This window comes from Chaetodon trifascialis, chromosome 6, assembly GCF_039877785.1.
Source record: "Chaetodon trifascialis isolate fChaTrf1 chromosome 6, fChaTrf1.hap1, whole genome shotgun sequence".
NCBI lineage: Eukaryota > Metazoa > Chordata > Actinopteri > Chaetodontiformes > Chaetodontidae > Chaetodon > Chaetodon trifascialis.
The window spans coordinates 8,774,350-8,798,376 of NC_092061.1; the positions used below are offsets into that span (position 1 = coordinate 8,774,350).

Genomic DNA, 24,027 nt, shown 5'->3' on the forward strand with positions numbered 1-24,027 from the left:
CTCTTCCGCCCCCTCCCTTCCTTTCTTTCTCTCTTTCTTAAACAGACACATCCCTCTTTTTAAATGAAAACAAGCCCTCCCTCTTGGCAACGGGCTTTGCTTGAATTCAAACAATCACATGTTAGTTGATGTTAAAGGGGTGAAATGAAACGGTGGAAAAGATTTTTAAAGGCTCGCTCAGAAGCTTTTGGACATTCAAGTTCCACGTCTGTTTATGTGCAATTGAGTGGTTGAACTTATAGATGAAAAATAAGAGTTTCTGCAACAACTTTCAGCAAAGGAGCCCAGTAAATAGGTGATTTAACATTGAAAACATTAAAGAACTGTAGCTGAGCTTGTAGAAAGAGCCTTCTGGATTCAGAGCAGTTTCTAATCTAAGTGCTTCAGATTTTGGTGGAAAGACGTCCCTTTTGTTTGCAGTCAGCACAGACGCTGCCTTCAAAGCCCCGTACCTGCTTTCAAAATTATTGCACAACATTTAAACGTGAAAATCAGGTCTCTCGCACCAAAGTCTGACCCCAGATTCAAACCTCACATTTAGCTGTGTGTCTGTGATTCCCACTCTGATCTTTGGCATTTTGACATATTGAAGCAGAGTTCTGTTTTCCTGAGTCGACACAACACTTAAGCTGTCCTACTATCTAAAGTCACCCACAAAAAATAGTCCTCTGTCCTGTCCTGCACTCACAGCAGCCCTCTTATCCTCAGCCATATGTGACATTTTCCAACATGCAGATCATGTGCTCTTGAATTGGCCGCTTTGTTTTGACCTCTGTTCACAGCCCGCTTGACTCGCCTGGACAGCGCTGTCCATCTGCTGTATATCTCTCACTATTACACGTTATAATCTGCAGTCTCCTCCCAGGTGTGGCTTCTTTCGTTTGTGCAGTGCCTCCTATAATGAACGGTCACACATTCACTGCAAAACACTGAAGAGGTTTAGACAGGGCTGCTGAAGCCAAACTAACAGCAGAGTTTCTTCTTCACAGCCTTTAATCGTTGATATAATTATACAGTTGGAAGGGATTTTTTACGCTAAGCAGGGTTACTGTCTCATGATGCTGAGGAGGAAGCTTTATTGACTTTTATTGCTTGGGGCTGTTTGGTAAAAAAGACTGCACAAAGGTTTCATTATTGAGACACTATGAAGCCTCTCTGTGTGTTAACCAAATAAAAAAAAAAGTCATTTTCTCTGAAGGTGGACCAGCACCTGATGCAAACAATGCAACACCATACAGTTGAATCAATACCCCAGACAGGTTCCAGAGAAACTGAACAAAATCAGGCATTGTAGTACTTACAAATACAAATCTGAGGTGTTTGTACTGAGATAAATACTCTACTTTTCACTCTGCTACATGCATTTAACAGCTCTCACTGACAGAACTTTGCAGATTCTTCATACTGACATACGATCAGCAGACCTGCCGCATTGTTACAGATGAGCTCAGCTGCACCTCACTGTTGCAGAGTCTGTGCTGACTTGGTGAACATGGGGTTAAGTTTTCCTCCTCTGACGGGCGTTGATCCTTCATAATGGGATGTGCCACCGAGTCGCTCGGCTGGTCTAAGCTACAGCAGGTCAACATATTCAGAGGCGGGCCTATCTGGAGGGAGGATGAGCAGCGGGCTCGGTGCTGCTCAGTGGTCGTGATTTCACCGATGCGGAGCTGAGCGGACACACGGACATGGTGACACGTGGATTTTTGTGGGTGAGAGGACCCGCCGGCCGCCGGGTGGATTAGCTGCTCGTCGCATGGGTGTGTATCGGCGTCCCGGATTGCTCCGCTCCCCTTCTCACTCCGGGACCCGGCGATGCGCTCTTTAAAGGAAACGGGTTTCGTGGAGACATCCGGAAAACGCATGCATGCGCCACGGCCGCTCCGCATCCCGATATGCCTCTGACAACACAAAGCCCGGTTTCAAGGAGCCCCGATAAGAAACCACGCATGCAAATCGGCATGGGTGCATCAACGCGGTTATTTGGCTACATTACGCGGATGAGGCTTTGGGGCGCAGTTGTGCGATGAGACGATCGGGAATTATCAAGTAGACTTTATTGATAGGCTACACAATCCGACAATATGGCTGATCAGAGCAACATCCAGTCCGCCGCCTCCAAGAGTATTCGGCCCTTTAAATCTAGCGAAGAATACCTGTATGCCATGAAGGAGGATCTGGCTGAATGGCTGAACACCCTCTACGACCTAGATATCACTGCGGACACCTTTATGGATGGGCTGGAGACGGGCTGTGCCCTCTGTCGGCACGCCAACAACGTGAACCGCGCAGCGCAGGACTTCCAGCTGGAATACCCGGAGGCTGCACAGTCCATGAAGGTGCCGTCTAAAGATGTTGTCTTTCAGTCACGCAACGTTGTCCCCGGCTCGTTCGTGGCGCGGGATAACGTGTCCAATTTCATCAGCTGGTGCAGGCAGGAGCTCTGGATCAAGGACGTCCTCATGTTTGAGACCAACGACTTGGTGGAGAGGTGCAACGAGAAGAATTTCGTCCTGTGCCTCCTTGAGGTGGCGCGACGTGGGTCCAAATTTGGCATGTTGGCCCCCATGTTGATCCAGCTGGAGGAGGAGATCGAAGAGGAGATCCGGGACCAGGAGAGCCAGCGGATCGATGCGGGGGAGCCGGTGGCGCAGAGCCCGCCCAGCAGGTGTTTCAGTCGGAAAGAGAGCAGTAAGAGTGTGGAGGATGAGGATGAGCCTGATCCTGAGCCGTTCATCTGGCAGCAGAAGAGAGTTTTATGTGACATGCGAAATTTGGATGAGTTGGTGAGTTGAAAAGATGAAAACACAAGCCGCTGTATATTAAACCACTCAGAATAACCCGAGCTGACTCCATAGAAACCCAAAATGTGTCATAGCTCCATTATCATTCATGCAAGTCATCATATACCAGTGCAGTGATATTACAGCTCAATTTCCAAGCAGCTTAATCATCACTACTCATAACATAAATGTGAAATACAGTTTCCCACAGTCTTCCCATCTTCTGGCCTTCAGATGTAAATATGGAGTGCTTTGTCTGGCGCTAAAGCAGCTGATAGAAGACCAATCTCTCCCACAGTGAAACAGAAATGTGTCAGAAGTGAAGCACCCTCTCTGAAAATATCATGCCAGTGTTATGGAGAAGGCGGGCGCCCCATACATCCCCTGTGGTGTGGGTGTGTGCATGCAGCTGTGCATGACTGTGCTGTTACATTCCTGCTCACCTGGAGGGTCAGTGTGTGTTTGACACCCAAATTCTTGCATTCTCCCACAGGGGAGCTCTGAAAAGTCACAGGTCAGGTCAGTGATTTATCTCCTGCATTCCTGCAGAAGTGTCAGCTCTGCCTCCAAAGAGATGGCCTCTTTCATTTAGCTAGCCCGTCAAGAATAATCAATACTATATCCTGCAGGCGATGAAGAGCTATTTCTGCACCTCCTCTACCAACGCTACTAAAAATGTCTGCTTCTAATACATTTCCCGTCCTGTGGAAATGAAACCATCAGCTCTTGTCACTGGTCCAGTTGAACCGACTGACCTTTGCCTCTGCTTGCTGCACATGAGGGATACAAAGATCTTGTCAGGACAGAGCTAATGAGCAGACAGACCAGTGGAACATGTGCTTTGGCCTGCGAGTGGGGGGGGAGCAGTCAATGTTTTCATGCTGATGAGAGGGACGATGTCCGTCTTTGGCACCGGAGATGTGAGGGACAGCAGAGAGAGGGAGGAGGGGAGCCGGCGGACAGTCACACTCATGCTGCTCGGGCAGCGGAGCAGAGCGCTGCTGGTGTGACCTCCACAGACAGAAATAGGAGAGCATGTGGAGGAGGATGTGCGCTGTTCGTATCCAGACTGTCTGAGTCGGCACACTCTCGCTCATATGACTGAGTCCTGAGGATTATACAAGCATTTTGGGACAAAAAGATCACAGGGAAAGCTACAGAGCGCATGCCTGTCTGCTCCTTTTCTGTCATCAGCCCTGACACATCCCTCATTGGACAGTGACTGACAGACACATTCGACTAGCATCCCAGTCGTGTCCTCCACCCTCCCTGTCAGCCTTTGAAAAGTGCTTGCATGTAAGCTGCACAGAACAGCCCACATCAGCAACATGAGGCTCTTCAAACGAGCAACCACAGTGGTACTAAGATGAGAGGCTGCAGTATTAAAATAGTACAGAACCATCGCGGGTGCTTTAGAGTGTTTCCTTACTTGTACTAGCTCAGCCGGTCCAATGGCTTCAGCTGCTTGTGGTCATTTTCTCATTTTGAGGTCCAGACTTTGTGTAAGACATCTTTCCACTCAATAACCTCTTAATATCCTGGACTGCACTTTATTTTCCAGGAAACAATCACATTGATTTGATCGATATCTGCTCAATCAGTGACCCCCTCAGTTCTTGCTGCGAGGCATCAGACTCTCTGCAGCATCAGTCACAAGTTTGTCCTGCAGAAAGCTTGTATGCACTTCTCTTTGTATTGCTGTCTGATGGAGGGGCCTTACAAGAGATTAGTGTCTGGTTATTGCTGGAAATCTCACTGCTTGTAGTCATGAGTATCTCACAGGGAGGGTGAAGAAGACAGTTAAAGGGTCTGGTTTCACTGGTCCAGTTATGAGAGTAGACTGTGTGTCTGCCACCCTCAGGCGGGCAGCAGGGGCGACTCTCCTGCATCATCTGAGATGGATTATTCTTTCCAATTTTATTTAGCAATTTCTCTCAGAATTGATAACTTAATTTTGAAGCTGCTTTTTAAACAGATAATTTATCAACCTACCCATTAACTCCATTAACTGCGTCTCTATTCGTATCCAATAACATTAGTGATGAAATGTCATCAGTGGAGGCCATTAACTCCCACAGAGCGCAGCAGCCTCACATGCTTGTGCAAAATGAAACACTGCAAAGCTTCCAATTAGTAGTCGTATTATTACCATTATTATCATAGATTTTGAGGGAAAACAGCTACCTATGATCACTTTTTGTGCGTGAACTCAGGATGTCATGATGCCCAAATGTGAATAAATCTCAAGCAGAAAGTGTGAGCTGTGCAGAGTATGCATGACCACCAGGTACAGGATTGTATTTATTCATTTGGTTATAAAGAAATTCAGACTGAAGTATCAAAACTAATTTTAGATTCTTGTTTAAAAGTCTCAGAGCATCTCAGTGAGTGCGGCAGCTCTTTATCCTTCTATACGTTGTGATCAAACTAATCTTCTTGCAAGACAATACAAGTGTAGTGATAATAGGCTTACAGGTCATTATTCTAATGACTGTACTAGTTTGCATACAAGCAAAAGGATCATTTTAAGTACAGGTCCCTTTAAGGATTTCTGGCTCTTCAGTAATCATAGTAAAAAGGTAGTAGCAAATATTGTAAGTCATGGTTTGTCGTCAGTAAGCTCGGCTAATGTCACAGAAAAGTGACTCAGTAAACTCCAGACTCTTAATGCAGACAGTTGATGTGTCACGTCAACAGTACAATAGGTATTTAATCTTCAGAAAGCTGTTGACTATCCAGTTTACTTTCCTGGCTACAGGACGCAGTCATAAGCACTCACCGCCGCTGTGTCTCCCACTGATCTTCCACTACGTATGTTATTACTCATCTCACTGTGGGACAGCTCTCCAGTGTGAAGTTGAGGAAGTGACCCTACCGCCGTCGCATTTCCTTCGTCATGGTTTGAGTCAATAATAAATGTTCCTTTTTCTCACCAGACAGCAGCTGGTTAACATCGCTATATGTCCATTTAAAGTTCATCCTTTGCATCAGGGGATTTTCTTTCCTATCGCCTATCATGTAGGGATTATGACTTATTACTATATGCTGCAAGCAGCCCGGGGTAAAGAAACATGCTCGTCTGCCAACAAAAAAAAGACCTTTTTGTATATTTTGTAGGTCTTGCAATTAGGCCCTAGGCTTAGTTCAAACTGACATATGTGCGATAATTTAAATGACACCTACTGACCCCTTAATGCACACTTCTTGTTCACATGTTGGCTACGTGCATTGGCATGTCTGCAGTACAACATAATCACAGCCTTTGTCGTCTTCCTTCATACACATTTTTCCTTCTTCTTGCTCAGTCATATAAACTGGTTCATGTCTCTTCTCACCCCCGGCTTCACCATTCAGACCTTGTTTAGTTCATATATGTGCGAGCCCCCTTTCCCATCCCCCACCCCAGTGTCCGCCAGAGATGATAAAGCAAACAGCACAACAATATGTCTTGTTGCTGGCACTGAAGAGGAATACGTGAATAGGCTGACGACAGCGAGGCAGCAAGGCTGACATCTCAATCAAAGACTCTGGATGGAGGCACCAGCAGATCAGAGCAAAGGGCCATAAAGAGAGAATGCATGTTTTATGCATATATGGACAGTCTGCTCTATTAACCTTATGGTCCAATTTGTGCATTCAGGAAACAAAAAAAAGGGGGAGTAGACAACAGATAGTGTGCCTAGAGTGACTTTACTGTACACTCTGTTAAACCTGACTGGAATGGATGTTACCCTGGGAGGGAGCGCTACAGTAGAGAGCGAGCGAGAGTGAAAGAGAAAAGTAGGTCATCATGCTTTGCATTGGGTCACACTCATACGCTTTGCTGAGAGAGCGTGGCATCCTTCAGCGTTTCTCCCTCCTGCATCACATGCGTTTGTGTTTTTAGGGGTTTTATATTTGAAATCTTTTTTTTTTTTCACCCTCTGCACTTTGCACAGTAACAGCACAGACCACATCTCGCCCCACCCTCACTGTTTTCCATGCAGCAGGGTGCATGGGGAAACGGCTGACTCCACGCTTTGCATATTGCCCGTTTTATGTCTTTAATGCAGCGTTTTATGCTATCAGCCGATCGTTTGCATGAGTATCATTTAATTGGGAGTTTATCTGAATAGGCTTCTGTATGTGTTGATTTCTGCCTCGGGCTGGTTTCAGGTGGGGACTGTCCTCAGTAGGACATCAATTCCACTAACCCCATTTGTGACAGGCAGCATGCTCAATGTTCTTGCACCTCATCAAAACAAACGGGCAAATGACTTAGACAGCTGCCTGATATTTAACTTGCTGCATAGGGTGATTACGCTGCTGTTTGACTGAGGCAGATGAATAATAGAGTTATTCACCTTGCAGCACTTGATGCGCATTAGATTCCTATATCCTCCCCGCCCCCCAGTGGGCAGTTTGTCAGGCAGCCAGAAGACAGGCATTGATTTTCAGAGAATGTTTCCTTTGAAGCCGTGATTGAAGCCTGCCCTCAAGCAAGACTGATTAGATTTTTCACCCCGGATCAAAACACAAAAATGAAACAAAATCCACTTACCAAGTTGAAACTCTCTAATTAACCCATTATATCTCAGGTGTAATGTGTTAATAAGTGAGCTGTAAACTTGCTGGTGGATGATTTTGTTTCTTTCGCCCTGTTTCCAGGGTTTGTGCTGAGCTAGGCTAACAGGCTGCTGACTGTAGCCTTATATTTCATGGACAGATGTGAGAGTGATTTTCTCATCAAACTGTCATCCAGGAAGAAAATAAACATATTTCTCAACATGTTGAGCTATTGCTTTAATACCTTCTTTGTTATGTGCAGCATGGCTTAAGATGTTATTCTGCCTATTCTCCCTGTGGAAGGTTACGGGCATTAACTGACATAGCTGACCCTGAGGCGTTTATCCAACTCTGTTTTTCTGTCTCGTTTCTGCTGGTCCGTCCTGTTGGACCAGCATGCTAACAGTCTCTAAATACATGTATGTCCATGATCCTTCCAGTTTGTCCCCTCAGGCTGCAGCTCCAACATAACCATCACTCATTCAGTCATTTGTCACCTCCCTGCAGCCCACAGGTTGTTTTTAAAGAGATCATTTGTGCAAAGAAGGCCGTTCTGTGTTTATGAGCTGTTGCATGGCCGTCCACAGTTGTTTATGCAGGCTGTCAGGCCAGTGGTTTAATGGCGGATGGACCCTGATATGTAGCACTTTTTCAGCGTGCATTCATGGGCTGTAGGAATGCTTACTGTGGGTGGTGGAGCAATAACTGCTCAAGTTCCAAAAAATCTCCCTCCTGCCAGGCAGGCGCCCCCATTGGCATAGTTTGCTTGTCTCTGTGCTGATCTGATGGTGAGGTCGTTTTATCTTAGGAAGTTTCCAGTCATGACTGGAGATGCTCGGGGCAAGAAGATAAGCTAAGAGAAGAGTCTCGTCGTCATTTTTGAAATGCACCTTGAACATACCGTGTGTGCTGCTGTGACATATAATCTTTTAATCCTCCCAATTTTCTTTACCTTTTGAAAACACCACGTATTCTGTCGTAAACCCTCCAATCTAAGTCAAATCCAGGAAACACCCTCGTGTAAATTCCAGTGGAGTGACTCGTTGTAATGTTCAGTTTTTATTGTTGGAGTTTGGCGGTAATTATCCTTCACGCAGCAATCATAAAAGAGCCAGTTACAGCAGGCCAGCACACCTATGTTTGATGACTGCACAAGAGCGAACTGTCTGGTCATACGTTGTTTGTTGACTCATGAGGAGAACTGACAAATACTCAAATGGATGTGCGGCTTCTGAAAACCTGACCCAGAAAACCAGAATTACGTTTTGTGTATTCACAAAACAGCCAAGAGTAGAGAACGACGTTGCGTTACATGTGCGTGCCTTTGTTCAGATGCTGTTATGTTAAGCTACTGTATGCAGTCTTAGTGCAGCATGTTAGTCCACATTTCAAGTCAGTGAAAAGAAATGGGGAATAAAATCTTTATCTCTCCCCTCCCATTTCCTCTGTTCATCCCCAGGGTTTGCTCAGGCCTCAGTCTCAGCCTATCTCTTCCATGAGTGGCCCTTCAGATGTTTGCAAGTCAGGAAGGAAAGGCACGAAGAGGTTGTTGACTCACACCGAGCAGATATGACGTGATCTCAGCAGTGGGATCATTAAAGCAATATGTTCTGTAAATGTTCTTGTCCATTAAACTTGCTGCGAGACAATCCCACCTGCTCAGTTCACAGGGGATATCCTAGCATTTTCCATTCAGTAATGAAAATGTTTCTCTCTCGGTTCAAGCCAAAACATCTCTGCATTCCTCTGTTAAGATAGATGCAGCAGATTCCCAGTATCGTGGTGTGCTGTGGGTTGTTCTGTCGCTCGCTCAGTTTTTCTCTCTTTTCCTTCTCAAACATCTGCAGTTCTTGCTGAAGGCATCTGTCATTTGAGCAGCATGCATCCATAATTCATCCTTCAGTTTTTCGCAGTCTTCCAGTTCCACTTCCGCATGCTTCCTGTGTGACCTTGTCTCCCTCCCCTCCCCGTTTATCTCATTCTGGTCTGTGAAAGCATGTGTGTTTGGTTTCAGTGCATTTGAGTGTACCCATTGATGACACTGTGAAGACATGGGAAGTGCACACATTTCATAGCAAAGGTTCAACAGAGTAAATATTTCAAATGTCAGCACTGTTGATTAGGTTATTATTAAAATGGTGCTCAGTGTTTCAAATGAGACACAGCGTGCAAGTCCTTCACCTTCCCTCTGGAGGAAAAGGAATGACCTCAGCTGAACAACACAGGGGGAGGTTTTGGGGCGAGAGAAAGGCTTCACTGTAGCAAGAATGAAAAAAAGAAGGCAAAGTGTACAGTCAAAAAGGGAAGGGTAAGGCTATGTGTGTGTCTGTTGCCATAGCAGTCTTTCCATGAACTCACTGGCTGGGGTTTTTCCAAACAGGCCTCGTCCACCTACTGACAAAATGAAAGACGGAGTGACAGAGCGGAGAGAAAGAAGGGGGCGAGCAGATGTAGAAATGTAAGCAAAACAAAGAAAGAAAAGACAAATATAGGTCCGGTCAGGCTAAAAATAAAGGCTGGTAGACAACAAAGCAGATGAGAGAAAAGAAGGTTGGATAGAAGCAGGTGAGAGGGAGAACAGAGAGGCAGGTGAGATGCTGAGGCTTAGCGCTGATTCCACCCTCTTTAATTAGCATGGGAAAGACAGAAGGGTGCTGTTTCAAGAAAATAACAAGGTGCCTCCTTAATCTTCTGAATACACCATAATGGCCCGACCTGCTCACGCACACCATATCCCCTCATCCCTGTATACAGCCTGAAAGGTACTATAAACAGCCAATGGGTGGGAGCTCACAACCTGAAATTTTCCTCTCACACGTCATTTGACCTCACAAATATCAGTAAAATACACTCCTCCTTTTGTAATGGCCGCACAGTTGTGGAGCAGTTATTCTTCCTGACCTCCTGTGCTTTCCTCCGTCCTCCTCCGTGCCGCTTTACTTTCTCTCCCTCGTGGTCGATGAGTGCGCATACGCCTTTTGTCTGAGAGGCACGCCAAGAAAAACATCAAAGTTGTCCAATCCTGCCAGAGCAGAGGCCTATGCAACACAGACGGATCTTGCTCCACCCTGCAGTTGTGTCTGACTCCGGTTGCCTAATAAGCAGCCCCAACCACAGCAAGGGCACCGGCTCCCGATTCAAAACCCAGCTGGAAGCACGAGCCTGCTGACATCATCGCCATCACCAGTCTGGTTTCTGAGCTCTTTCTCTCCTCAGTTTATTATGTCACAACCAGAAACATTGTCGTGTAACATCCTAGACGGGAAGAGAGGGAGAGTATTCATTAGCATGTCCACATATGTATTTTTGTGCTTTTGTGCCTCTTTGCGGGGAGTTAAATGACCAAAACCTGGAGAGATGAGATAAGGCAGGGCTTTTAATGTGGTAAGGGTGCCGGGCGGGGCACACTGTCACCCAGTATGTGCTGGGAAAGAAAAGTTGGCAGGAAGATGACGCACAAATGCTCAGGCAGCCAAGACTGCTCATTCCTCACACCATAAAACAGACTCATTGTGCTGTTGACACATAGCACTGTGGACCAGCGGGGCTTTGGCCACACTTAGAGATATGTGACTAAACGTGATCTCATGTGGGGGCACTGACCTGAAGAACAGGAAGGGATCGCTGTCAGGTTCCTGTCGGATGTGTGTGTCATATTTCTCTGCTGTGGATGTTAATCTGTTCTGTTTTGCTCTCCTCAGGTGCGTGAGATTCTGGGCCAGTGTTCCTGTCCAGCTCAGTTTCCCATGATCAAGGTGTCGGAGGGGAAGTACAAAGTGGGAGACTCCAGTGCGTTGATCTTCATAAGGGTAGGCCATCACCACCATGAACAGATTATCTGTCCCTGGAACCATGAGACATGTCTTTGTGTCTACTTTTCATGTTAATAGATAACCCATATTTCCTCAAATAGTGACTGGGGATTTTATTTACCTCAACTGCAAAGGGTAACAGGCCTTTATTTGAAGCAGGCTTGTATTAGAATCATAACTGGTCATATTTTACTAAGAATTCTGGTTTCGATCCACTCCTGCTCGCCCTGTTAAAGTTACACAAACCCTTCATTTCTTCAAGTTTTTCTTGTGAAATATTTGCAGGAACATGCGTATTTTGGAAAACTCATTGACTTGCAAAGTCCCCATAGGGACTACAAGCTACCAGGAGTTTATTTATCATTCCTATATTCCTATCAGTAATTAGAACATTGCACTCATTGTGTTTATTGCCGAGATCTGGGATCAAGGCAACATCACAACAGAGAAGTCAGACAGAGCGAGAAGGACGACAATCATGCAGGTTTTAAACAAACACAATGAAATGACCAAAGTTATTGGGGAGAAAAAATGAAAATTATTAAACTGTCTAAATATAACGAATCGCAGTTTAGAGCTCCACGTCCTGGTTTAACTTTGATGAAAAAATATGCACCCGCTGCTATTTTGTTGTTATCTTTCTTGTCTTTTATTCTACGGGGTACTTGAGGAAGACCATTTGTGGTGAAAGTGTTGTCATGTTCATGCAGAATAAAAATAGAATTGCGAAAGGAGTCTGCAGATTATTGTTACCTAGCACCTGCTAAAAACCAGATTTTAATACATTTGTACCTCCTGCTGCCTAGTTCAGCTTTTAGCCTGAGCATTTTCGGTAATTGTGCACACACACAGTTTTCCTGTGCTGTAAGGGATTATTACCAACATTCTCGTGTTGACTCTCCTTCTTCCAGTGGTTTATGACAGTAAACTGATTTATCTGACCTTGAGTGTTTCTTGGCCCCTCAGACTTCTTGTTGACATGTTGCCAGATCTAGTCAACAGCCAAAACCACAAAAACATAGACATAAATTGGAATAAGCCTGAATTATCTACACTCCGCGTTCAGCTGAATATATATAAGCTACTTTGGCCCATAGCACAGAGGACTCCGAGGCCTGCAGTAATTGCATGGAACCATACGGTGTGGGCATATGGTGTCATATGTTGTTTCAAGGAGAACAAGGTTATGTAGCAACAGATAAGCCACTCAGCTGCTTGGCTGCATGAAAGCCCAGTGGACTGTGCAGTGTCTGTAACTGTATTGTGAATTTTTTTCTCTCGTGTGAGTGTTTTGAAACTGCCCTCTTCTGGCCCTCTCCCAGGACTAAACTTTGTTCCAGTGAGACACAATTAGAGCTTTAGATCATTTCCTGAGTCGGCTCTTATCTTGGCTGTAGCCTGTTTTGCTGGACTGTTCGTCTCGGTTTCAGCTTAAGAGCTGCCACTGTACCCGCATCAGGCCTCACAGGACCTGAAAGGAAGGCTGGTGGATACGAGGAATCGATTTGGTCTCACTTACCTAAAACGTATCTCCAGCCAGATTAATGGACTCTTTGGAAGACATTCCATGATGTCTGAATTTACATTATAGCTGTATCTGACAGGCAGTGATCTTATTATTTCTTCACTTTTCGCAGCACCACTCAGTCCAGACAGAGACATGAGAGGAAATTTTTGGCACACTTGTATCGAGGAAATAGCTTTTTCTATCTTTACATTGAGCTGCACATTTACTCAAGAAGTCTTCAAAGGTGTCATGTGTACTGAATTTATTAGGACTAAGTGTAAGGGACTGTAAAAATTTATTGTAGAGCAAAGCAAAAAAAAAAAAAAAAAGCCAGACCCTCCCCTCTCTTTGGACCCTCTCCTCCTTTTTTTTGTTTCTGTGTTCTCTGCATTTTCCACGTGCACATATTTCTAACAAATTAGGCACACTAAAGCCATCAGTGGCAGCTTTTTAAAAGAATCTATTATGTCAGGAAAGGGAAAAAAATATAAATTTTGGGTGAGGAAAAAATAAAAAAAGGCTTTGCTGCTCTCTCCTTCCCTTCAGAAAAAATAAAAATTCATAATCCTCCCTCTTTTCTGGCCTCTCCTCCCTCCTAATAATTTCTGACAGTCCCTAACATGGAGTGTGAAGTGTCTGATCTATGGACGCTCACCATGTTTGGATGTCGGGACAGCCATTTTACTGTATGAGACATATTTAAATGTCCATGTTTGCAGTGTGTGCGACTGTGTGAGCCTTTGACTTGTCAGATTAGCTCTCTTCACGCTGTCTCCGCCCTCTCCTGATTCCTCACAGGGGATGACAGTGATTATGCAGATACCCCAGCAGCTAACAAGTGCAGCCAACACACTTCCCTTATTCTTCTGAGAGGAGGAAGCGGGCAGCCGCTTTGAAAGCCAACAAACCCCTATTCAGCTGCCAAAGCTTTGACAATGATCTCGGGCTGAACGAGGGGATGAAGTGGAGAAAGCAAATGGGCGACCCAGCCATATGAACAGAGGGGGGAGTTAATAAGGCATCTTTGTCCTGAGGAAGGTTGCTCCCGGGAGGGAGGAGATGCCTTCAGTTGTGGGGCACAACAGCTGAAATCAACCATGAGCTTAATTTTTAAACTCACCAGTAAGATTTAAGAAGAAATTGGTCCAGCACGCCCCCGCAATGATGACAAGAAGTCCCTCTGTTCACTGTTGCCATAGAAACAGGGATTGGGTCTCTCTACGCTGGTAAAGACTGTGATACCTCCTCAGTGGTTGGGAAATAAGGCTTAGCTAAGCCACTGATCTAAAGTGGAGCATGGTCCCAAAACATCGATTTAGCCGCAACAGACTCCTCAGAAGTGCTGCAGCGTTATGTATAAAATATGAAATGCTTAATGAGCTTGTTGGATATAGAAACAAGTGATATAGAACGTAATAAACTAAAGATTTAAGCATACAAGCATTTTTTTACTGTATTTTTGATAATTAAATTTCTGACTGTGCTGCAAGTATAGACCTAAAAATAAGAAGGTTAGTTGCATAATGTAATATACATGTTTTTTGTCATTTTGTCATCTCTGTCAACAATGTTTAATATTTGTGTCACTTTATACTGTTTCTGTGGTCACAGTCTGGTGTCTGTTGTCTATAAAAAAAAAGCTAATTGATGAGTTAACAGTCTGGAAACTAGTACTGTGCAATTAGCATTTTAAGACCCTTGATAATTCTCTTTATAGTCCTGTAATTATCTCACTCCAGTGACACAAAGATATTTGTTTATCTGGATTCCCAGTAGCTTTTACCACCATGATAGCTACTCCTCCTCCACAGTTATAAAACAATAACATTCCTTATATTGAGATTTACGTCACATCAACACCTCTGTTATAGTAAACTTATTATAGAGAGTCAGTCGTGACGGCAGATCTGTTCTGTAAACTGCTTGGCCAAAGCAGAAACACGTCTGCTGTGTAGAAGAGAGTCTCCTGTTGCCTCCACAGCACGTTGATCTCTGTTAATGGATCTTTATGGTGTTATTATTGTCAAAATAATCTCAGCAGTGATCAAACTCTGATGTGAAACTCCTGTGGCCATGCTTGTCACTGCTGGCACATGATGGTTACGCAGCAGCACACAAACAGTAAACCTGCCAGAGCAGTGGAGAGTAAGCAGTTTATACTCTCAGGTCTGATTGAGATAAGCAGATCAGCTGTTTTGATGGATTTGATGTAGTAGGGGAGCGAGGCTGATGGAAAGACTTGCAGTGGATTGGCAAGGATCATGTTAGAGAGAAGGTGGTGTCAGACTTTGGTGCACATGCCAACATGTCTGTGGCCTCTCTCTGACGGTCAGGGACCGGGAGATGGGATGCTGTGCCACGTGTGGTTCAGTAGAAATAAACTCTGTGCCAGCCTACACAGAAGTACCATTATGGCTTTGCCTTGCCTGCCATCTGAGACACGGGTACAACCTTTAAAACATGTGGCTGGCAGACCCTGTTACACAACCCAAGGCAGGGGGATGCATCCACGGGCTCTCGCATCAGTCAAATTGAGTTGCTTCAGTGAAGGCAGCCTTTGCCTGGAGGGGGTGAGGCTCTGTGGTCTGATCTTGTGGTGTGTGTGCCTCAAAGAACAGAGGAGAGTAGGAAGTGACACATCCACCACCCCCCCTCTGTTATGGCCATCCAGGCCCCCTCTCCTCTCAGCTGAGATTTCAGTTATCGGGGAGAGGAGCAGAGAGGACAGCAGGGGTGAGTTGTTACCATGCTAATTCACACTACTACCCTCTGAAAACACGGGGAAGCCAGCTGAGAGGCATGAGAAAAAAAGGACTGTCTTTCACAGCTCTTTGGCTCTTTATTATGCTAGCATAGCCTGTTTAATGGTGAGTTGGCATGGCAATGAACAGCCCTCATAATGGCAGCAGCTGGGGGTGATGCAGGAGAAAGAGGAGGCGTTGGGGAGGGAGAGGCAGGGACACAGGCAGGGGTGCATCTAGCTGTTACGTAACACTGAAGGCTGGCCAGTCTTCAGCAAGCTGCCCCACTTGTGGAATTTGCATATCTATTGGCTTGTGCAGTGTGTTGTGGTGGTGCTGTATATCAAAAGGTTTAGCCATTTTAATTGAGCATGAATGTGTATGTTACTATTCGTTTATGTGCTGAGGCCTTGTTTTCTCTTTCCCCCCTCAGGTCCTTCGTACTCATGTGATGGTGCGTGTTGGAGGAGGCTGGGACACATTAGAGCACTATTTGGACAAGCATGACCCGTGTCGCTGTGCAGCTTTTGGTGAGGTCACTTCCTATTTCTCATCAGCCCCTTACAAAACAGCTTCGTTGTCGTGTCTTGATGTTGCATAATTTGCAATGCATTTAAAATTAGAAACAAATCATTCACAGCTGATGTATCATACTCAGATAACTATACATATAACTATAATTTGTGCAGTTCTCACTTCTATGATTCCACATATTCTGAGTTTTGCTATAGACTTATTTGGTATTGTGACATTGTTCAGCAAAAATCAGTCTCTTTCAGACTGAAAACAAGCAAAATCACCTTCAGCCAGGAAATTTAGGTCTGATGATGATGCAAGTTTGTGATGGAAAATGTGACGTGACTCAAAATGTGACAATTCCTCCCCTGCTACCTGATCCAGCAACTCATCTCAACACGACCTTTTCTGCCTATAACCTGGACATCTGTCCTGACCATTCATTCACTTTGATTAGCAGCAAAGAGCACAGTGATACGTGTTCATAACTATGCTGGGTGAGACCATCCCTCCTTATTTGAGAGTCCAAACTGCTGCTGAAGTGGTGATGTCAAGGCCCTGGACAGCTGACACTATCTGCAATCATAACCAGTGTTACATTACGAACCAAAAGAGGCCATGTTGAAGATCACAGAGCATTATGTGATTACAGAAGTAGGCCTTTTGTGTTCTATAAATGTTCTTCCTAAAAGCTGGGATCATCGGCATTTCCCTGCTCGGGTCCATCTCAGGGAAGAATGTTATCTATCGCTGCAATCCAAGAGCTCAATGACACTGATGTGGTTAGCGATCATATATTTCTGGATGTTTAAATTACTTTAATCCTTGGTTATTGTACAGGCTGTCCGAGAATGTTGGTTAGAGGTCTGTCTGAAACACTTGTTATCAACCTGTCCCCCCCAGCCCACCGCTACCACCAGGCGAAAGCCAGTGGCCAAGGTCAGGGAGGCCAGAGCAAGTCCTCGAGCGCGCACTCGTCGCGCTCCACCAGCCCAGGTCCACACTGGCGAAACGACGGCATCGCACCTTACAAGCCTCCTGACAGACGCACCTTGGAGCCCCCTGCTCCATGTGCGCCCTCCTCCTCCACGCGACCTGGCCGCTCTCAGAACCCCTCTGGCTCCGCCGAGCTCGACTCCGGTGCAGCACGTACTCTACTCCCACGGCCGCCACGAGACCGCTCAGAACCCCGCCACTTTAATCCTCTCAGGTGAGTGTGTGTGTCGACACAGGTGTGGGGATAAGTGCTGGGATAAGTGTGTTACCACGATAAGAAATTAATCTCTCTCAAGTAGCCTGGCAGGCCACGCTCAGGTTCTGCTGCTTGCTCTTTTGTGCCCACAGACAAGCAGGCAGTCAGAAAGGCACACAGACACAAACACAAATAAGTGGGCATATACACAACAAATGCACATGCCAGGAAGCCACAGATTAGACCAGAGCAGATTTATCTAATCTCAGGTGACATTGCCCAGATAAATTGGTCTCACACAGCCACCCTGCAGCACATCCTAGTGGCAACAAGGTAGACACCAAACACGTTTACTCAGCTCTCCTTTCTCTGCACTCTTCTCTCTTCTACCTTCACTCAGTCTATTAGACCATTGGCCGCCTAAGGAAGGCTGTGATTCTGTACAAGCTGTTGCTCAAGCCTTTCTTGTCTTGCCATGTCAAACAGATGGTCTGTATTACTATGAAGAAACCACACATCAGTTTGATATGCTTCTGAAGTGACACATCAGGGATATAGTAACGGCCAGGCTGCCGGTATCAGAGTAGGGCCATGTTAAGACCATTATACGTGGCTCTTCCTATGGGATATAAAAACAATGAGATCTGCGTATGGTTTCCATGAAGCTGGCAAAAGGTTTAGTTGGTCACATACCTTCTTTATATGTCAGCGTATGAAGGCGCCATTGTTTAACACAGTTTGGAGATGAATGGTGGTTTACTTTGGCTTCTAGCCAATGTGTGGATCATTTCTGCACTGAGCGATGGCTCAGACCAGACGTCAAGGCAAAACAGCTCATTCGAATTAACCCTATGTGGGTGGGGCATCCGCTTTCAAGTGCGCCAGACCAGATAAAGACTAATCTGACAACTATCCCTAGACAACTGTTCACTGCTAACTGGGGAAGTAGGTCAACAGGTGGGCTTCAGGCAGGCTAATTACCATGCGAAAACTCAAAGCACAGGACTGCAGCATGCTGTCATTCCTAAATTGACTGACTTTTCATACATTGACCTGAAACAACAACTGTTTTCTGATGCATTCAAAGTTTTAGTTAGACAGAAACATTTGTAAAACAGGCCAATGTGCTCAATCATGGTAAGCTGAGAAGCAGACCAGATGCTATTTTCTTAGCAACATATGAAATTCTGTATGTGAGTCCACCTGATATCTTCATAGTCAAACAAATAACTCAGCCTCTGCAGGGTCTTCAATTTAGAATACACACTCTATTGATCTGCCCTCTTCAAATCTATCTAGGTTAGTTCTTCCTGTAAGTGAACTCCAGGAGCTGATTATACAGTTAAACCTGATCCTCCTGCTGCTGCGTGACAGTGGAATAGTGTCTTGTTGAGAAAGGGCAGTGCGATGGGTTGGGTTAGAAAAGCTATAATACAAGAATGTGTGTATATTATTATAAATGTGAATGACTCTGTCTTCTTTCTATATTGTAGGAATAAGGAGACAATGTTACCAGTGACAAGACGACTGTCTGGAGACAGTGACTCCTCCACAGCCTCCTCTAAGGGAGGAGGAGGAGGCGGGGGAGGAGGAGGAGGAGGGGGGCGGTACTCTCTTGGTGGTGCCTCACGGCGCTCAGGTGAAGAGGTAATCCTGCTTGTCAACCGCAAGGAGGGGAAGCATATGATTGAGAGACCCAGAGCTGGAAATCAGACCCCATCTCTGCGCCCCTCACTTCCTCGTGCACGCAGCCAGTCGCGGGAACGTCCTGCGCTCACACCAATACTCAAACCCAACCCACCGCAAGGATCCTCTGATGGATCGCGGACATCCCGCACAGAGAGGGGCCGCTCTCTTGGAAACGAGGGCCCAAGGAGGCTCCACGGTCCACGTTCCCACAGCCAGACTAAGTTATCTAGCCGTACACGGTCAAGTGATGCCAGCCCAGGACCCGCTTCCTGCTATCGAGACCCTCAACCGCCACCCTCCGACAGACGAGAGGAGCTTCGGGGAAAACAAGTGCCCCCATCGTCTCCCAGATTGGGTGGTGGGTTCAGTAAGAGGCAGTCCTCCTCGTGCTCTAACTCACCTATTAAAGGGGTCCAGAACAACAACAGTAGCCCCAGCAAGAAGACTATAACTACTCCCAGACCTCCTGCCCCCCGCTCACCCTCCATAGGAAAAGGCAGACTGCTCCCACCCGTTAACTCAGGAGGTCGACGTTCACCACACTCATCTCCCCGCAACTCACACCATCATGTGGCCCGCTCCCCTCGGACATTACAAGGCCCTCGCTCTGCTGGGCGAGGTCACCATAGAAACTGGTCTGGCCTGGAGCGCCAGGAGCCAGAGGAGGAAGAAGTGGGCCTTGGCTTCCAGATGCTGCCAACACTAGACCCCCAGAGGGAGCAGGACCTATATCGAAGCTTTGAGGCTGAGTTTCTGGCCAATACACAGCAGACTAGAGGAGTGTCTAGCAGAGCCCCAGGAGGAGCGAGCCTACAGGGATCTGGGACACATTCAGTGCCAGCACCCACTGATCCTAATGTCACTGACTCTGCTTATTCCTCCTCTAACTCCTCCACATCTTCCCTGAATGTGGGGGCAAAGTTAGGAACTCTGCCTGACCTCAGGGAATCCAAGCGAACTAATCCTCGTCACTTCCCACTGGAGGACCCCTTAAATTTACTTTACGGACACAATTTTGGAGGACCACACAACTTGGGTCAAGGAGAGCCTGAGCATTGGGGGGAGCGTGGAGGAGGTCTCAAGAAGCTCCCAGCCATCTCCAGCTCCATAGAAGAGAGGGACCTTCCATCTTCCCTGCCTGGTCTTAGAGACACAGAGTCAGACAGGTTGATGAATCAGGTCCCCTCACAACCTGCTTTCCACTGTAGGAATATGAATGGAGACCATGGAGGTTTTCCTCCTACAGGGGGGCTGACAGATCAGCAGGATCAGCTTGGCTGGGGCACAGGGCCTGAAGGAGATATTCCTCTGGAGAATCACCAGCCAAACTTACCGTACGACCTAGAAAATAGTGACGGCAGTGATGACCTCCCACCCCCAGAGGCTTGTCCATCACCTGTGCCCCTCCCTCCCTCTGAGGACTGCTCCTTCCAGGATTCCTCAAGTGAAAACTCCTCTATGTGCTTCAGCCTAAGCGAATCCCGCTCAGAATCCCCCCCACCATCTTCACCCATTGCCAATGGGGACACTGATGGAGAAGTGCTGCACACTAAGAGAGGGCAAAAGAAAGGAGACAAGGTAGGTCCTATATCAAAGCACAAACTGAGAACCAGGATCAGGCCTCGCATTGACAACAGGCCAGAAAACGGCCCCTCACGTATCCCCACCCCGGTCAGCTACAGAGAACTGCAGGCTCACAACACGCTTTCCCCGTGCCACACCCCGCCACTGTCACCTCAGAGCTCGCACTCTACTGGTCATCCAGCCACATGCAAGAGCCTGCACCAGGCTTTCACAGACATGATCCATCCTCAACCGCGTTCCCCAGCCATGGGCAGCAAAGATTGCGCCTACCCTGGACAGTCGGGGAGCCTGGACACTGAAGCTTGGATGTAGCACAAACAGGGAGTTGTTGTCATGAACTTTGACTACTGTGTAAAAAAGAAAAAAAAGACTTAAGACTGGGCTATAGACTGTTTTCATTGCATGTCTAACACTCATTCTTCTCACTTAGTTTCTCCCCTGAATAACTGCAGGGCGTTCACGTTGCTTTTATTTTGCACTCAAGCCAAATTATTTATTACCAAAGGAATGGTCTTTAATATTACTTTTACTGTAATTTTAATGTGTGCATGGGGATGCTTTTGCCAATCATAAGGTGTTTACTGCAAGACACGTGAAATTCTCATGGTTGATGCAGAGAGATAGAGAGAGAGCATATGTGCTGCCATGTGCCCCATTGAGGGGCATGGTAAAGTGCCAGGGATTTAAAAAGCTGCGACTCTATGAACGGTGTAAACACTAAACCTTTAGTCACATGAATTGGCGCCCTCTTGTGGTTTGCCACAGCATCTCAGCCTGCCTTTATAGTCAAAATACTGGTATTTTCAGTCTCTCCGCATCAGTGGTCTTCACATGTCACTCATTATACTCATATTTACAATATACTAATAGGTAACATAGACAAGGGTACCCCATCATTCCTCTGACTTTATGAACACTATAGACGCACTACCAATCTCTGTACAGTTGTTATTCATGTCTGACGTCACCTTTTCACAACAGTTGATGTAGTCGAGATTGATAATATTTGTTTTTAAATGCTTATTGTGTTACAGGTTTTCAACGTTATGTTTAATGCAGTAAAACATTTAACTCTATTTCTCTATTTTAAGTGGATTAAGTGTAAAAATATGAGGAGCGGTGAAGGTTGTATTACTTTGTGTCATTGTCACTGAAACAGAAATGTGGAGAGCTCTTCCTCTGACCAAACTGCACTCTGGAAAACAATGCTACATACATACATGTGCAAAAGTCAAGTACTTAGGAGAATGAATGTGTAAATACATGTTGATGTGCTCACTAATAGATGTGGGTATTTTGTATATAAAAAGGTATTGACTATACAGTTGTACATATTCACTGTAAACAGTTCTGTGCTGCCTTAGCTATGCAATATTGGTGTTGGAAATGCCTTGACAATTCCCTTTGCCTTAAAATGTATTCGCAGGTTAGTTTTTGAATGTTTTTGCTCAACATCAGTCAGATCTATTCGGGAGCACTACATTGCCATCATGAGCTGTTTGTCATGATAGAAATTGGAGTGTTTGAGTGTGAATGTGGAAGAAAGTGAGGAACATTGCCAAATTAAATGATAAATTATACTTGATGTAGGTGTACAATTCAGTAGAAAGAGCCGTAATTTATTGCCTCTGAATCCTGTTGTTTTGAAACACAAGAAGCCAGATAACCTACTTGGCGTGCTGATTTCAAAGACGTGTCACAACCTGTGGTGACATCTAGTGGCTGAAGAAAGAGGCGTTTTCTACACAGTGAAAAGGGATACTGTTTTCTAATACAGTACCCTTTCCTTCATACTTATGAAATGACATGTCTGGTGCTGACTAACAATGGTATTATAAGGTGAAGTTTGATGGATGATGAATGATTTTGTGTCTTCACGTGTGCATGAATAATAGATACTGTAACTGGATATGTTCTCTTGTGAAGCTCTTGCACAGTTGTCAAGAATACGAAAGGCCAGACTCCAGCTACCGTACGTCTTTTTTTTTGTATTTAACAGGTGTGGACTTTGTAAAATATGTTTGAAAGTGGAAACGTGGGAATTAGAGTGTTGGTGCCCTGCAGGAACCTCATAACCTCCAAAAACAACTTGTTGCCAATTAAGAGAAGTTGGTGGCCATTTGTTTTTGATGTGTTTATGATGGCTTTGATTAATCTCTTCCAGAGAGATTGTGCAGCCATGTCAGTGAGAAACAAAGGCAAAAAAAAAATTTGTGGATAAGATCTTTTTGCTTGGCAATGGCACAGTGAATCGGCTAGAAAAAAAGAGTGTGCATATATTTGTGTACATACCGTATGAAAGAATATACAGAGTTGAAGAGAAGAGGGGAGTGGTGTTGGTCTAATTTATTTATTTATGAAATTAAGCTGGACTGGGCTCAAGTGACATCTGTGTCCCAAGTACTGTTATGTGAGCTGTAAGTGTAAAAGGAAATCCAAATGAGGTGGGGCCCAACATGTAGAGACATCACAAATTTAAAGATAAAGAACAGTAAACTGTAAAGAGACATAAAAATGAGTTATAGAAGCTGCCAGTTTAAAAATGGACATGATCCTGCAGACAAGGTAAACACATCTGGGCTGTTTTAAAATATTCAGAGAAAGAGTAATTTGATTTAATGCCAGCTCCTCATTGCTGCAAATTATTTATGATGTATCAGTATTGTTAGAGCTACATTGATCCAACATGGAGCCGGTTATTAGTTTCACCTGTATAAGCAAATTTTTATTCCGTTCTTGTATTCTGATTATTTCAAATTTAAATTTGTTTTGGCTTTTTTTGAAGACATTAGTATTTTTGATCAACTGGTGTTTAAAATCTACCAGTTATGTGAACTGTGACTTCATACAAACAGGCCATGACATTTGGTTATCAATCACAAAAAGAGTGATTGTCCGCATGCAATCTTTGTCCCGCACAACTCCATGCAAACGTCATGAAACTCTCTCTCCTTCTCTCTATCCCTAATCAGCGAAATCTGAATGTTCATGATCAGTTTCTTTTTGCTAATGTTGTTTTCACTAAAACTTCAGTTAAAATGTACAGATTGCTCGACATTGTGGAATTAGTATGTATGAAATGGCAATACTGCAACATTTCACTGTTTTTTGAAGTTGAAAATGCTGTCAAGTTGTTCTTGTAATAAACATTTTCCTCTGAAGTTTATGATTTATCTCTGATCAATTTGTCATTTGATCGGTCACAGCAGCATGCAGAACAGATTGGATATGGATTTGGAGGAAGCTCTGCGGTGCCTGTTGGAGAAAAGCCAAAGTGTGAAGGTGTAAAATGACGATATTATTCCTGCACAATGTGATTTACTAATGTTTTGTACTTGGTTGCATAAGATGTATAATACTGTCTCATTTGTCCAGTTGACTGATATCTGAGGATCTCTTCATGCAGATTTTGCAGTTCAAAAATGCAACAACACTGAATACTGTTGACCCTTCCCAGTCTTTGAGTATGTGCAGAGCAGAAATACTGATGTTGTTTCCCTTAAAAACTGTCATTTGACCATGTGTACACCTTCACTTACCCAGTTTATTTGGTAAAATAAAGCTAGCTAAAACTAACGTAGTCTAATACAATAGTTCTACCATAAATCCTACCTTTTTGAAGGTTATAGTGTTCAATTTTTAAAATGTTTATAGAGGT

At 45.0% G+C, this 24,027-nt stretch overlaps 1 protein-coding gene across 1 annotated transcript; it reads left to right on the top strand.

Moving 5' to 3' along the window:
- The first annotated feature begins 1,533 nt into the window (after positions 1-1,533).
- On the top strand, positions 1,534-23,530 carry gas2l1 (growth arrest-specific 2 like 1). The gene is made up of 5 exons (XM_070964210.1): positions 1,534-2,786; positions 11,030-11,137; positions 15,822-15,918; positions 16,808-17,114; positions 18,590-23,530. Exons 1-5 carry the CDS (start codon positions 2,085-2,087, stop codon positions 20,679-20,681), a joined length of 3,306 nt encoding a protein of 1,101 aa, XP_070820311.1. The 5' UTR covers positions 1,534-2,084; the 3' UTR covers positions 20,682-23,530.
- Positions 23,531-24,027: the final 497 nt, after the last annotated feature.